At 29.9% G+C, this 13,428-nt stretch overlaps 1 protein-coding gene across 1 annotated transcript in view; it reads left to right on the top strand.

Annotated features, from left to right (window-relative positions):
• Nucleotides 1-7,301: 7,301 nt before the first annotated feature.
• Nucleotides 7,302-13,428, top strand: part of LOC107872123 (protein BONZAI 3-like) — a 19,736-nt gene continuing 13,609 nt past the window's right edge. The window contains 1 exon segment of the mRNA XM_047412717.1: nt 7,302-7,452. Within this exon segment, the coding sequence (XP_047268673.1) occupies nt 7,302-7,452 (151 nt within the window).

Raw genomic sequence — 13,428 nt, 5'->3', positions numbered from 1 at the left:
TTCTTAAATCCTGAAAATTAGCAACAACTTCATAATTCAAATTTAAAGCACCATCATAACATCCTCTAATCACAATTCTCAAAAATCCTCTAAATTAAAAGGACAAATAATATAAACCCCAACAATTTGCTACCTAATTACATTCTCTTCCAACTTTTTTCATAATTACACCAAATCCCTTCTAGATACATAACTAGCAAATTAATTGCTTATAAAAATGGAAAATAATGATAAGATATTAAATGACAGAGAAATTAATAGGATTTTTATTGGAATATGTTTCTCGAATCTTGAAAATTAGCAACAACATCATAATTCAAATTTGAACCACCATCATCAACATCCTCCAATCACAATTCTCAAAAATCCTCTAAATTAAAATGCTGCATGTTACACAAAATACAAAATTAAATCAGCAAAAAACGTCAGAAAAACTTATACGTAACTAATTCAAAACATATTATTGATGATGATACATAAGCTACTACTTATTTTTTTGGATGAACTATAAACACAATACATATGTATCTGTTGTACGCAATACAATTCAAAACAATTTCAAAATTTAATATGTATTAGATATAATGATATATCTCAGAAAAATTGATCTATGCGTCATAATAAGTATGTTGAATGTATTCGGGGTAAACTAACTCAAATTACATATAGTTTCTTATTATGTATCATAAAAATAATGTAATATATCGTTAAAATTATATCTATCTATATTCTCAGTATATTGATGTATCATGTATAACAAGAACCCAAAACACATAAATAAATACATAAAGTAGCATACTTAAGTATGAAATTACAAAAAAATAACAACACTTTTATCAAATTACATTTTGTAGCATATGTATTTATATGTATTTGTATTTTTATAGCAATAGTTTACAAAAATACAAAATACATATCGATCCTAAGGGCAGTAAAAATCATATGCATTTATATTTTTGTAGCAACAGTTTGCAAAAATAAAAAATACAACTTGCTATATTATGTAATTATAAAACTGTTGCTATGAAACTCATAAAAATCATACGCATTTGTATTTTTGTAGCAACAGTTTGCAAAAATAAAAAATACAACTTGTTATATTATGTAATTATAAACTGTTGCTATGAAACTCATAATTAAGGAGATAAAGTATCCTATTTCTGAATTTTGCCCCACATTAGTATGTATCAGAAAAAAAAACCCTTTGAACCCAATTTTAATCCCCAAAGGAATACTATACCTATACCAACTCTAAATTCTACTCCACCAAGTAACAAATTCGTAATACATTCATACACCCCCACACTCCGTCTCTCTATTTGGGTGTGAATATTTAGTATGATTCAGTTCGTAAGTATCCATGTATCATCTCAGTTTTTTCCTAGGATTTCAACCAAATCAGTATCATTCGGGGATGAACGATCCCAAGGGGAAGATGTTGTAATACCTTGAGTTTTCATGTCATAAACCTCTCGTTCTTTTTCTCACGAAATCAAATCCAGCCTAAATTAATGGTTACTCATAAGTTGACGCTCTCTTTTCTATCTCAGCCATATAGCTATTTTCTTGAGAATTCATGCACTCGCAGCTCAGTTCAGTAGCTCATTATGTTTAAAATTTAGTTATTCAGTTTATTTCAGTTGTGCATGATAGCTTATAACCTCAAATTCCTCAGTATTTTTAGCTTAATTATCCATATTCAAGGACGAATGTTCCCAAGGGAAAGATATTGTAATGCCACGTGCTTTTCCTAGCTTAAAATTCATTCCAAGAATGTTAAGAGTGGGCTTAGAAAATGAATAACATTTATTTCATACGAAATTTTTCAGATTTAGACCTTTGATTGTGTGGAAAATTGAATAAGCTTTTCATCAATACTAAATTTGCCCGAATCCGACAATTGGTGAAAAAGTTAGAGCATTGTTAGTAATGTAGTGTCCCACCTGGGCACTCACCGCAACGCGGTGGATGCCAAAATGGCAATCGTCACATTCCAGTGGACCTCCACAATATTGACGCATCGCGGACAGGTCTAAATTACCAATTTTTAATTTCAAGTGGCGCAACGCGATAGCACCGCGTCGCGCCAGAGTGCAAATTTGCACTTGTCCTTTCCCAATAGCGTACCGCGATTTCACCGCGCCACGGTGAAGGTGTAATTATCGTACTCTTGATCCATAATTCGAATGCTTGTGTCATAACTTTAATTCTAAGTATCTTATTAGGTTAATAATATTCATAGAAGTCACTTAGAGCCAAGTGGAGCTAAGAACATTAGATTTATTCAAAGTTTGGTGTCCAATTCTACAAGGGTCAACTTTGAAAGTGTCTAACTTTTGATGTATGTAGAATCTTCCAGCAAAATACCCATCAAATTGTAGATAACTGAATTAGTTTTCCAATGATACAAATTTTGTCTTAATTTGGTACCCGAGCAAAAATTTATAGCCATTTTCGTGTGAGGCAGTAAGATGCCACGATGGCACCAAGATTAAGAATTTCCAAGTCAAGAACTCTAAGAACTCATCTTCAAAAGTATCATAGGAATCCAAGATTCAAGCTTTCTTATCTAAGATCATCAATTAAGGTATGTGCGGTTGTGAACAAGGACAATCCTTTCATCCTTGTGCCCAAAACTATCTTTTTAATTTAAATTCACATGATTTGCAATTGGGGCTCATACCCAATTTTTATTATTTGAAAATTATGAGATTTCAAGTGACTAAATGTTGAATTGCATGTCTATTTTCATATCTTTATGCGTTAATGTGATTTTTTAGACTTTTCAATTGAGTTTAAGCATGATATTATGATTCTTGATTCTATTATTTTGATATTGTTAACGTATTTTCAAGAAGTATATTGAGCATGATGTTTTGCTATGAATTTGCATAAGATCTAAAGAATGGGCTTTAAGCCCTAAGATTAAGTTTTGATATTTCAAGAAGATTATATTTTTAGTATGCTTTGATAAGCAAGTATTCAGATTTTCAAGAAAGAAGTTGATCTTTTGATCCTAAGCTAAGATAAGGAATCTACATTGTTCATATAGTTTGAGATTTAAAGAAAGAGAAACATATTTCGTTTTCATTATAAACCCTTTTTGCTATTTTAAGGTGGATTTCCTAAAGAATGAGCGTAGCAGATTAAAGGGAGTAGTATTTAGCACCGAGTTGGGTATGATTCCAAGGTATCATGCCCCAGAACTACGTGCCACCTTAAGATTAAGATTATTCCCACTTCTACGTGGATGACTAAGATTGTGATCACTTAAGATAAAGTTATACTCCCTGGCAAAAGTATGACACCTTTCCCCAACGTGAGGTTTCTTCCTTAGGAGGACGAGCTGTTGGACTCCATGTAGCTCGTATGGTTTATGTTGGTTAAGAGAACCTCCCTATTAGTAAAGATTTGCAGAATAGTTTTATAGTATTTTTACCTACAAGTAAAGAAAACCTTTGAAACATCTCCCTAATAGTAAAGCCTAACAAAAGAGATTTATAGAAAAGCTTGTAGAAAACCAAGTATAAAGGCTCACAATTTTATTCAGATTATGCTTTACAGAAAGACAAGAGTTACAAATTTCAGCTTTCAGATTTCATATTTAGAAGTGAGCTCTCTCTACACTTAGATAGTATGATTTAAAGACAGAATATTAGCACAGCTTTTAGAACTAAATGTTATGACTCACTAGATTTATAAAGTGTGATTTGCTATTCATGATTTTAGATTTCAGTATTTCAGATATTCCAGCTTATGTGAGTAATTTACATTTAACATGCATTATATTATAAATTATGATGATGAGATAATGTTTTACATATGCGTTTCACCCCTATATACTCAGTACATCTTTAAAGTACTGATCCACATATATGTCTATGTGCTACATTATCTCATAATGTAGGTACGAGTTGTAGCATGCATACCAGATTCAGACAGTTGCAGATTTCAGCCAGCAAATGATGAGTCCTCCTACTTTGGGGACTTTAGTTAGATGTTATTTATGTACTTTACTTTCTTACTCATATGTATTGATTAGTAGTAGTTGGAGTCGTGCCCCAGCTATCTATAGTCAGTATAGTAGAGGCTTCACAGATGTCAGTTAGAGTCAATCTTGTAATTTCAGTCCTTCTTTGTAGAATTTGTCAAAATGTAAAATTGTATCAGTATTATATTTCCATATATTCCAAAACTATTACGTTTCCGCACAGTAAACTCAGTTATTTCATACGTATTTAATTAGATGCTTAATAGTATGCCAGTTCATGGGTTAGCTTGGGATCACTTGTGGTCCTAAGCACCGTGTGACATCTCGGGATAGATTTTTGGGACGTTACAAACTTGGGGTGTATGTAAACCCCAACTTAGGATAAGGAGCCCTATATCGGCAAAATACAAAAGGGATGTTGGGTATATAAGTAAGAAAGCCTTACTCCCTAGCGATGCATTTTAAAGCCGTGCGGGCCTGGGCCCAAAGCGAACAATATCACTAGTGGGTTGCGAAGTTACAGGGGTCTCTCGGGCCTGGATGGTTTGGGATGCCCATCGCGGCTAAGGCCCCGGCTCGGGTTGTGACACTAGGATGGGTTGGCCCTTCACCGGGCCTTAAAATATATGGCCCAACCCAGCCCTAATAGGGTCGCGTGTTGAGGCGGGCTAGTCCTTTATTTTTATCAATTTTTTGCTAGCTTTTCTTTTTTGAGCTATATTTGAACTAATATGGTATGGCAATCCATTCATACTTCTAACATATTATTATAGAGAAGTATCAATTATCCCCTAAAGTTGTCCCATTTTATTCATGGTACACCTGAACTTTGAGTCGTCTTAAGTACCCCCGAACTTGTTGTTTTAGTACGTCGCGTGAGCCTTTTTTGACCTATATGGCAAAATATGTGATTTCAAACTCCATCACATGTGTGATGGAGTTGTTTTTTTTTTTTGTCAAATCAGCACCTTCCAACAAAAAAAATGAAAAAACCTATTTTTCTTTAATTTTTTCAAAAACTTCAAAGTCTCTTCTTTGTTTTCTTCCTATTTATTATCCCTCTTCCTCCATCACTACCAAAATGTGCAAAAAAAAAATTCTTTCAATTGCTCCTATTTTACCTACTTAAATTAGGAGTGTGCATCGATCGGTTTGATTTAATTTTTATATTATTGGTCTAATTTACTGATTTTTAATTTTTAAACATGTTAAATCAATAAACAAACCAATAAGATATTTTCTTATCGATTTTTAGTCCTTAACGATTTAATTTTTTATTTAACTGATAAGAAAATACTTATAAAATAGAAAAAATAGTAACTAGCATGAAAATAAAATGAATCTTAGTTGCAACCAAAATCCTACTTATATATTTATATATATATGGAGTGTAAAATAATAATTTAGTATAATCTTATTGGGTTATTGGTTTACCCAATAACCCAATAAAAAAATCAAAACCAAATCAATAAGCCAATATATTTTTTTTATAAAATCATTAACCCAATAACGATAAATCAATAACATTTTTATCAGTTTGATTTTTGTACATTCCTGACTTAACTTGAGATTTCTAACTCGGTTAATTATAATAGGAAGCGTATTTGTGGATGTGAGCCTCCTCAAAATCCAAATCGAAACAGTAATCGAAAACTACTATAAAAACTAATCAGAAAAAAATAATCTCATTTTTTTAACACAAAAAATATAATTTATTTTTAGATAATATCTTACTTGATCGATGAAAATTCAACCTTTTACTATTTCAGAGTAGAGAAAACTCAAAAATATAATTTTTTTTAGAGAGAAATCAGATAATTAAGGGTAGGAGTGAGTTATTTTTTTTATCTAGGTTATATATGAAGGAAGTGGGTGGTATTTATTCACGTGGACAAACACAGAAGTAGTTTTTTTCACGTGTACACATGTATTTTACACGTTGTGGTCCATGGATAAAAATGGGCCACGTGACGTACTAAAACAACAAGTTCGGGGGTACTTTAGACGACTCAAAGTTCAGGTGTACATGGATAAAACTAGACAACTTCAAGGGGTAATTGATACTTCTCTCTATTATTATATAAAGTACATAATTCTACAATGATATATAATTTTTTAACACCAATACATTGTCAAGCACATTTGAATTCATTGATTAAATTATCTTAATTGACATCAACATCCATCTAAATTTACATGCAAATTTAATAAGCTAAACAATATAAAAAAGTTATATATCAAAAATTAATAATATTTAAAATTAACTTAAAGATATTATCGCTTTGAATTTGGGTAATGCTATTTAATCGATTTCAAGTAGCTGCAACAAGTGTTTGAACATTTTATGATGGATGCAATTTTTATATTTATGCTTAGAAATTTTAGTATTAGCCATTTAATGCTAAGATACTAGGTAAAATTTATTGAGTAATCACTATTTGTATTTTTAATTCTTTTTGCTTACAATTTTCTTTCAATTTTAAGTTTAAATTGAATAACAATAACAAATAAAATATCTATACTTGACGATTTAGATTTAACACTTAATAAGGTAAATATTATGTATGATATTAAACTAATTCAATAGCTACTATTCTTAATTATTACTTTTTCTTTCACAATATTAATATATTTTTAATTTAAATTAAATAGTATCTTGGCCCACGGGCCGGCCCAGCCTAGCCTCAATCAAGCATCAAGAGTTAGTGGATTGACTTGGGCTAGGTTTATAAGCCCCAATTTTAAATGGGCTCAAAATTTCATAACCCAACTAAATCCTAACAGCGGACTAGGTTGGGTCGGCAAGTCAATTTTGATACTCTATGTGTATCCTACTTCTTTACTAGGGTTATACTTCAAACTATTGATGTGTGAGATTAGCTGACAACTGAAAGCAATACAATTTATCCAAAGTTATATTTATTAAAATAATACATTACTATACAATACAACACAATATCTACAATACCTGAATGGCATTGTGGATCCATTGAAAATGGATATTGTTGCTGATTCTCAGGTGAGTTCTGATTTCAGTTTAATTGTTGTTTTTGGTTGGACTTTTAGAAGTTCAAAGAGATTCTAGGAGTTTTTGCTCTCTCTACCTTTCTCCCCGATCTTATATTTTTGTCCTAGTTTAATTTAGTTTTATTCTAGTATTATAAATAGGAGTGCTAAGTGCTTTGGAGTTACTGGATTAAGTCTCCTACCTCTTGATTCTATCTAGTCATTGTTGCGTCTTTCACTTGTGCTTATATTATCCAGGTTTGAGGGAGAGAATAGAATTTAATTTGAGGGAGAGAGAGAGAGAATGGGGAATTGTTTGTCTCATGTTAAAGGTGGGAAGCAGGCCGTAGGAGGAGTAGGCCATCATATGGACCCTGCAGGTGCTGCCGGTGGTGGTGATGGTGCTGCTGTTAGGCGGCCGAATGATGTTGTTGACTTGTTCTATAGGACAAAGGGTCTTAATGCCCTTTACATCCCAATCGAGTTATCATTATTAGCTTTAAAGCTACGTGATCTTGATATTGTTTCTAAGAGTGATCCAATGGCAGTGGTATCTCTTAGACAAAGAGATGGGACACTAGAAGATCTTGGTCCAACAGAAGTTATAATGAACAACTTGGACCCTGTATGGGTACATTTCTGCTGCACAAACCTATGGTCTAGGACAGTCCCATGCACAGCTTGAGTAGGAAGAATAACTTCAGAGGCCATCAAAATCTTGAAATGATTGCAGAAAAAAGAGTGTCTATCTTGCTGCAGAAGTTAATGTATATGCTTCAAAAACTAGTGTTGCACATTTTATCCTATTCCTAGTTGGGAAAAGGCTCAAATATGCCAATGAACTATCAGAAATGACTCATTTATGCTATCAGATAAAAGTTGAGCTCATTCATTCCATCGCCGTTACAAAATCAGTTCATCCATGCCATTACTTTTTAACAGTGGTTTTCAAAAACAACTTTACCACGTGGCTTTTTATTAGAGGTCCACGTCATTAATTGAAATAAGTAAAAAGGCTCAAATATGCCATTGAACTATCAGAAATGGCTCATTGATGCCATCAGTTAAAAGTTTGGCTCATTCATGCCATCACCGTTATAAAATCAACTCACTTATGTCATTATTTTTTAATGATGGTTTTTTAAAAATAGCTTTGCCACGTGTTCTTTTATTAGAAGTCCACGTCATTAATTAAAAGAAATCAATATTAATTTCAAAATACCTAAAATTAGTTAGTATCAGGATTATTTATTCTAGCATTTATAACATAATGATGGTAGAAGTTATCCCATATACATGGCGGGATAATTGAAATAGCAAACTTCTTTTAAGCCGTTATTTGAAAATAATTTTTCAACAATGTATGCTCTACTAATTCGTGCTGGGAGAAGTTATTCCATATGCATGACGGGATAATTGGGATAACAGATTTCTTTTAAGTTGTTATTTGGAAATGATTTTTTCAATAATGTATATTCCCCTAATTTATGATGGGAGAGTGGAGAAGTTCTATTAGTACGCTTCTTTCTTTTTCTTGCTTGCCCTAATCGTTCATTGGTTTATTTTCTTGCAACTTCGGAGTATATATTGAAGTCATTGGAAGTAAAACTAATCAGTTACTGTAGAATAGAATTTTTGAGGTTTCTATTAAGCGTAGCATTTATAATGATTTAGAATCAACTAGAAATAGCCAAAGGATATACATTAATCATTATTTTTTCTGATTAGAAAAATAGTTGTTGTAAGAAAAAAAATATTTTAATGGGCGTGGGTCGGGTTATGTTAAATTAATTGATTGTTTTTAATGGGTCTAAGATATTTTGAAATTAATATTGATTTATTTTAATTAATGTCGCAGACCTCTAATAAAAGGCCACATGACAAAACTGTTTTTGAAAACTCACCATTAAAAAGTAATGACATGGGTGAGTTGATTTTATAACAAAGATGACATGAATGAGCTGAATTTTTAACTGATGGCATAAATGAGCCATTTCTGGTAGTTTAATGACATATTTGAACCTTTTTCTTATTTTAATTAACGACGTGGACCGTTAATAAAAGGCCACGTGACAAAGCTGTTTTTAAAAATCATCGTTAAAAATTAATGGCATGAATGAACCGATTTTGTAACGGCGATGACATGAATGAGCCAAACTTTTAACTGATGACATAAATGAGTTATTTCTGATAGTTTAATGACATATTTGATTTTATTCTAGTAGTAGTGAATATATTTTCGCTTCACGCAGTCTTAAAAATAAATTAATAAATTCTTAAAAGATCTTTAATCAATTTCAAGAAATAGTAATTTAAGGGGAAAAAAAGTATACTGTGAATAGAACAATGACAATGTATACTTAATCATTTTAAAGCAAACAGTGTTTTTTTTTTGGTTAAAGAAATATATGTTACCAATAAAGAAAATATGATAAAGCTTGTGATTCCATCCATAACAAAATTGTGTCGTTGATATTGTCAGAGAATTATTAAGTTTTTTTTCTTTTCGTAAATTTTAAATATTTTTATCAAATAAAATTTTTGTTACTTTTTAGTAGTAATAAAATAAATTAAATAAAATTTTATTAATCTTAATAAGTCTTTACACATGTGTGATGTAATTAATATATAATCGGGGATATGAATAATAAAATTTAGAAAATAAATAATAATTTTTATCTCAAAATATTTAAAAGGGAAAAGGCTTCAATATGCCACTGAACTATCAGAGATGACTCATTTATGTCATCCGTTAAAAGTTGGGCTCATTCATGTCATCGCCGTTACAAAACTGGCTCATTCATGCCATTACTTTTAACAGTCGATTTTTAGAAAATAACTTTGCCACGTGGCGGCATATTAGAGGTCCATATCATTTTAAAAAAAAATTAATTTTTTTAAATTAAAATTTAAAAAAAAAATTAAATTTTTTTTTGATGCATTAAAAAGAATCTACCCAACTTTTTGATCCATTAAAAATTAGTTTGATCTATACTTTTAAAATTTGAAATTATTTGTATATTGCCCCATAACAATAGTTTTTTTTTCCTTTTATGGCTTTCACCCGTGACTCTGTTCACAATACGGATCAATAATATGTTCATCTCCCTTTAAACTAAGTTTTACTTGATTAATTACTGTTAATGAGTTAATTTTGAGATTATTTGTGTATCGTCTCATATCATCCGAGTATTTATGGTTACCAAGCTCATCGACTTTTTTTGTTGTTGTTGTATGCGGCTTAAAATTATGGTCAAATATAGTAAATTGATCCATAGACAAGCAAAGACAATAAGACAATACGTTTCATACCGTCACTCTATCATCCTCATACCCATCCTGCAAAAATTTCAGTACAGTGACATTGATATCAATTATTGTGCTAATTAATTACCATAAAATACTTTTAATCTTGTATGATCATTCGCTTTGAACCAAATTGACAATTTTTTTTCAAGAGACCTTAAATATCCGATATTTTATAAATAATTTTATTTTATTTTGACTTTTCACGTGGGACATTGTTCTCTCAAACACTCATTATACTGCTCTCTTTCATCTTTTTTAATATGTCGTTTAATGTTTTGACACAATATATATTAAGATAATTATTTGACAATCAACATTAATCATTGGAGGTAGAATATTTGTCTAAATTACAATTATATTTTTCTTAAATTACAATTTGATTTAATGATATAGTTACATAAAAATTGGTGAGACGTCATGATTTTATATCCTTATATAATTAATTTTAAGTGGTCCAATCCTAATTAGAAATTGAATAAAAACAATATATAAGTCATGCATGCAAGTTACAACTCACAAGTATTATGTATGTATAGTCTTTATCATTTTATTATATACTTAAATCAATGAATTGATTAATTCAAAAATTTTATTGTTCTTTTCTCTTTAATGAAATAAAATATCTAAGAAGAAAGAATAAAATGAAGATGACATGAAATTTGTATAATATAGTCTAAGGCCAGTTGACATATATAAAAACAAAAGTAAATCTAATATATTTTTGATAAGTTAGATAACATGGGAGTATACATTTGTGTGGGAGTATAAAATAAATTATATATATATATATATATATATATATTATATTCATTGATTTCTTCATATATATTTTTATGTTATTTTAAAATCTTTTAATGAAAATTTTGACTCTACTATTAACCTAATCGTCATAAATCAAACTAATTTTTAATGGATCAAAAAGTTGGGTGGATTCTTTTTAATGGATAAATTTTTTTTTAAAAAAAAAAATTAAAAATGACGTGGACCTCTAATATGCTGCCACGTGGCAAAGTTGTTTTCTCAAAATCGGCTGTTAAAAGTAATGACATGGATGGATCAGTTTTGTTGCGGCGATGGCATGAATGATCTCAACTTTTAACGGATGGCATAAATGAGTCATTTCTGATAGTTTAGTGGTATATTTGAGCCTTTTTCCTATTTAAAATACAGACGTTGTGTGATGTAATTGTCACAATATTTTTATTTATAGGAACTACTAATCTCTTTGAAAATAATACATATAAGCTTAGTTTTTTACACAGTGATCATCCTTTTATGGTCAATACTCAATCGGTCTACTGGACAATTCCAAACCTAAAAGAAAATGTGTAACATAAGAGACGGGACTGATAATAAGATCATGTGGGTGAACAATGATAATTAAAAATTAAAAAAAGAGAGTTATGTAAGGAGAGTAGGGAGAGGAAATATATAAATATTTAATGAGTAAATAAAATAGAATTTAAAAGAAGGTAGAGGAGGACAGTAGAGTCAATAAAACGTTTGAGCAAAGAAGGTAAGAGAAAATTGACAACGTTTTAATTCTATTTTAGAATTTAAAGAGTAATTAATGAGTAATAAAGAGGTAAGATTAAAAAGGCAACGTTTGAGCAAATTTTTTAAACGGTACTAATATTCTCTTTTATGTTTAATACTTTAGTTAAAACTTTTTTAAAAATTTTAAGAGAGAGAGAGAATATGTATCATATAAAAATGAAAAAATAATTGCTTTTACTTCACGTTATTTCAATTACGTTTTTTCTAATATCTGATTAAATACTTTTAACTTTTAATTAAATAATGTGTGCTATTTTGACACTTGACTAACAAATATTATCAAATTAAATAAAATTATAACTATTTATAAATTAACCTTCAATTAGCAATTTATTGTCCAAATAACTAATGTACAAATGCAAAATTGTCTGTACTATGTCTAAAGTTTCATGTTAATAGTTACCATTCTGTTTAATTCAATGAAATTCTTTATCAAAATACATTCTCTACATCAAAATAACATAATAACACAGAAACTTAAAACGTCATCTCCCCTATAAAAATTAAAGAAAATATCCTTCAAAAAATGAGAAAATAGACACACACATATATATATATATATAATTTGATTTCTTCAAGAGATTTCCTTAATCTAATCATAAATTAAAAAAATAATTAAAGGCAAAATCAAAGGAAGCAAAATAAGGAATATACTGGACAATAATTAAAAGATTCTCAAATTAAGTGAATGCACAAGCATAAAATTTTGAACATAAATTAACGTGAATGATGGAATTCATATAGGGGGATTTTGTAGATTATTTCTTTCCTTATTTTTTTTTGCTCTCATTCCTCATTCCCTTTTCTTTTCTCTTTGTTTATATCATTTTCATCCCTTCTTTCTAATCAAAATCACTCATTACCTTCATTATAATTTTTTCAAATTGCCATTTATTATTACTGTTACTTTATCTTTTATTAATATCCTGTTAATTTCTCCATCCTATTACTGCAGAAATCAATAAAACTTTCATTCTACTCCAAAATTTGTATAAATTTCCATAACTCTTCTTTTATTTTTTTATAATTTTTTTACCCTCTAAATACTTCTATAAATATAATTAGTCTATAAATTCATCACACACACACATTATAGTGTTACAGTGTTCAAAAAGAGGAGGAAGAGGAAGAACAAAAAAATAGCAATAAATGTGAAATACCATCTTGAATACATACTCTTTTCCTACACTATCAAACTTAGCTCTAACTTTCTTGTCAGCCCTTTTATTTCATCCTCATATAATGTTACTATCTTCAAAAAGACGAGGAGAGGAAAAGAGAATAGAAAAACACAGAAAAAGTCTAATACAATCTTAACATATTCTTCGCTATCCAACAAAATTCATATAGAATTTTCTTGCCAAACCTTTTTATTTCATCCTCATACTCATAATTTAAGTTGACACAGCAAAATTTGAAGGCAAATTTTCAAAAACAGGTAGTGAATTCTCTAAACAACTTAATGCAACAACAATGAGGTAGGGAGCTGTTGGCACACAAATAAAATGTTTAGAAGCTGAAATAACACATGGGTCTTATTTGAACAAACGGAGAACTCCTGCAAT

The sequence above is a fragment of the Capsicum annuum genome, chromosome 5, assembly GCF_002878395.1.
Source record: "Capsicum annuum cultivar UCD-10X-F1 chromosome 5, UCD10Xv1.1, whole genome shotgun sequence".
NCBI classification, from domain to species: domain Eukaryota; kingdom Viridiplantae; phylum Streptophyta; class Magnoliopsida; order Solanales; family Solanaceae; genus Capsicum; species Capsicum annuum.
The sequence above is the reverse complement of the archived record's forward strand: the minus strand, read 5'-3'. Positions and strand labels throughout refer to the sequence as shown.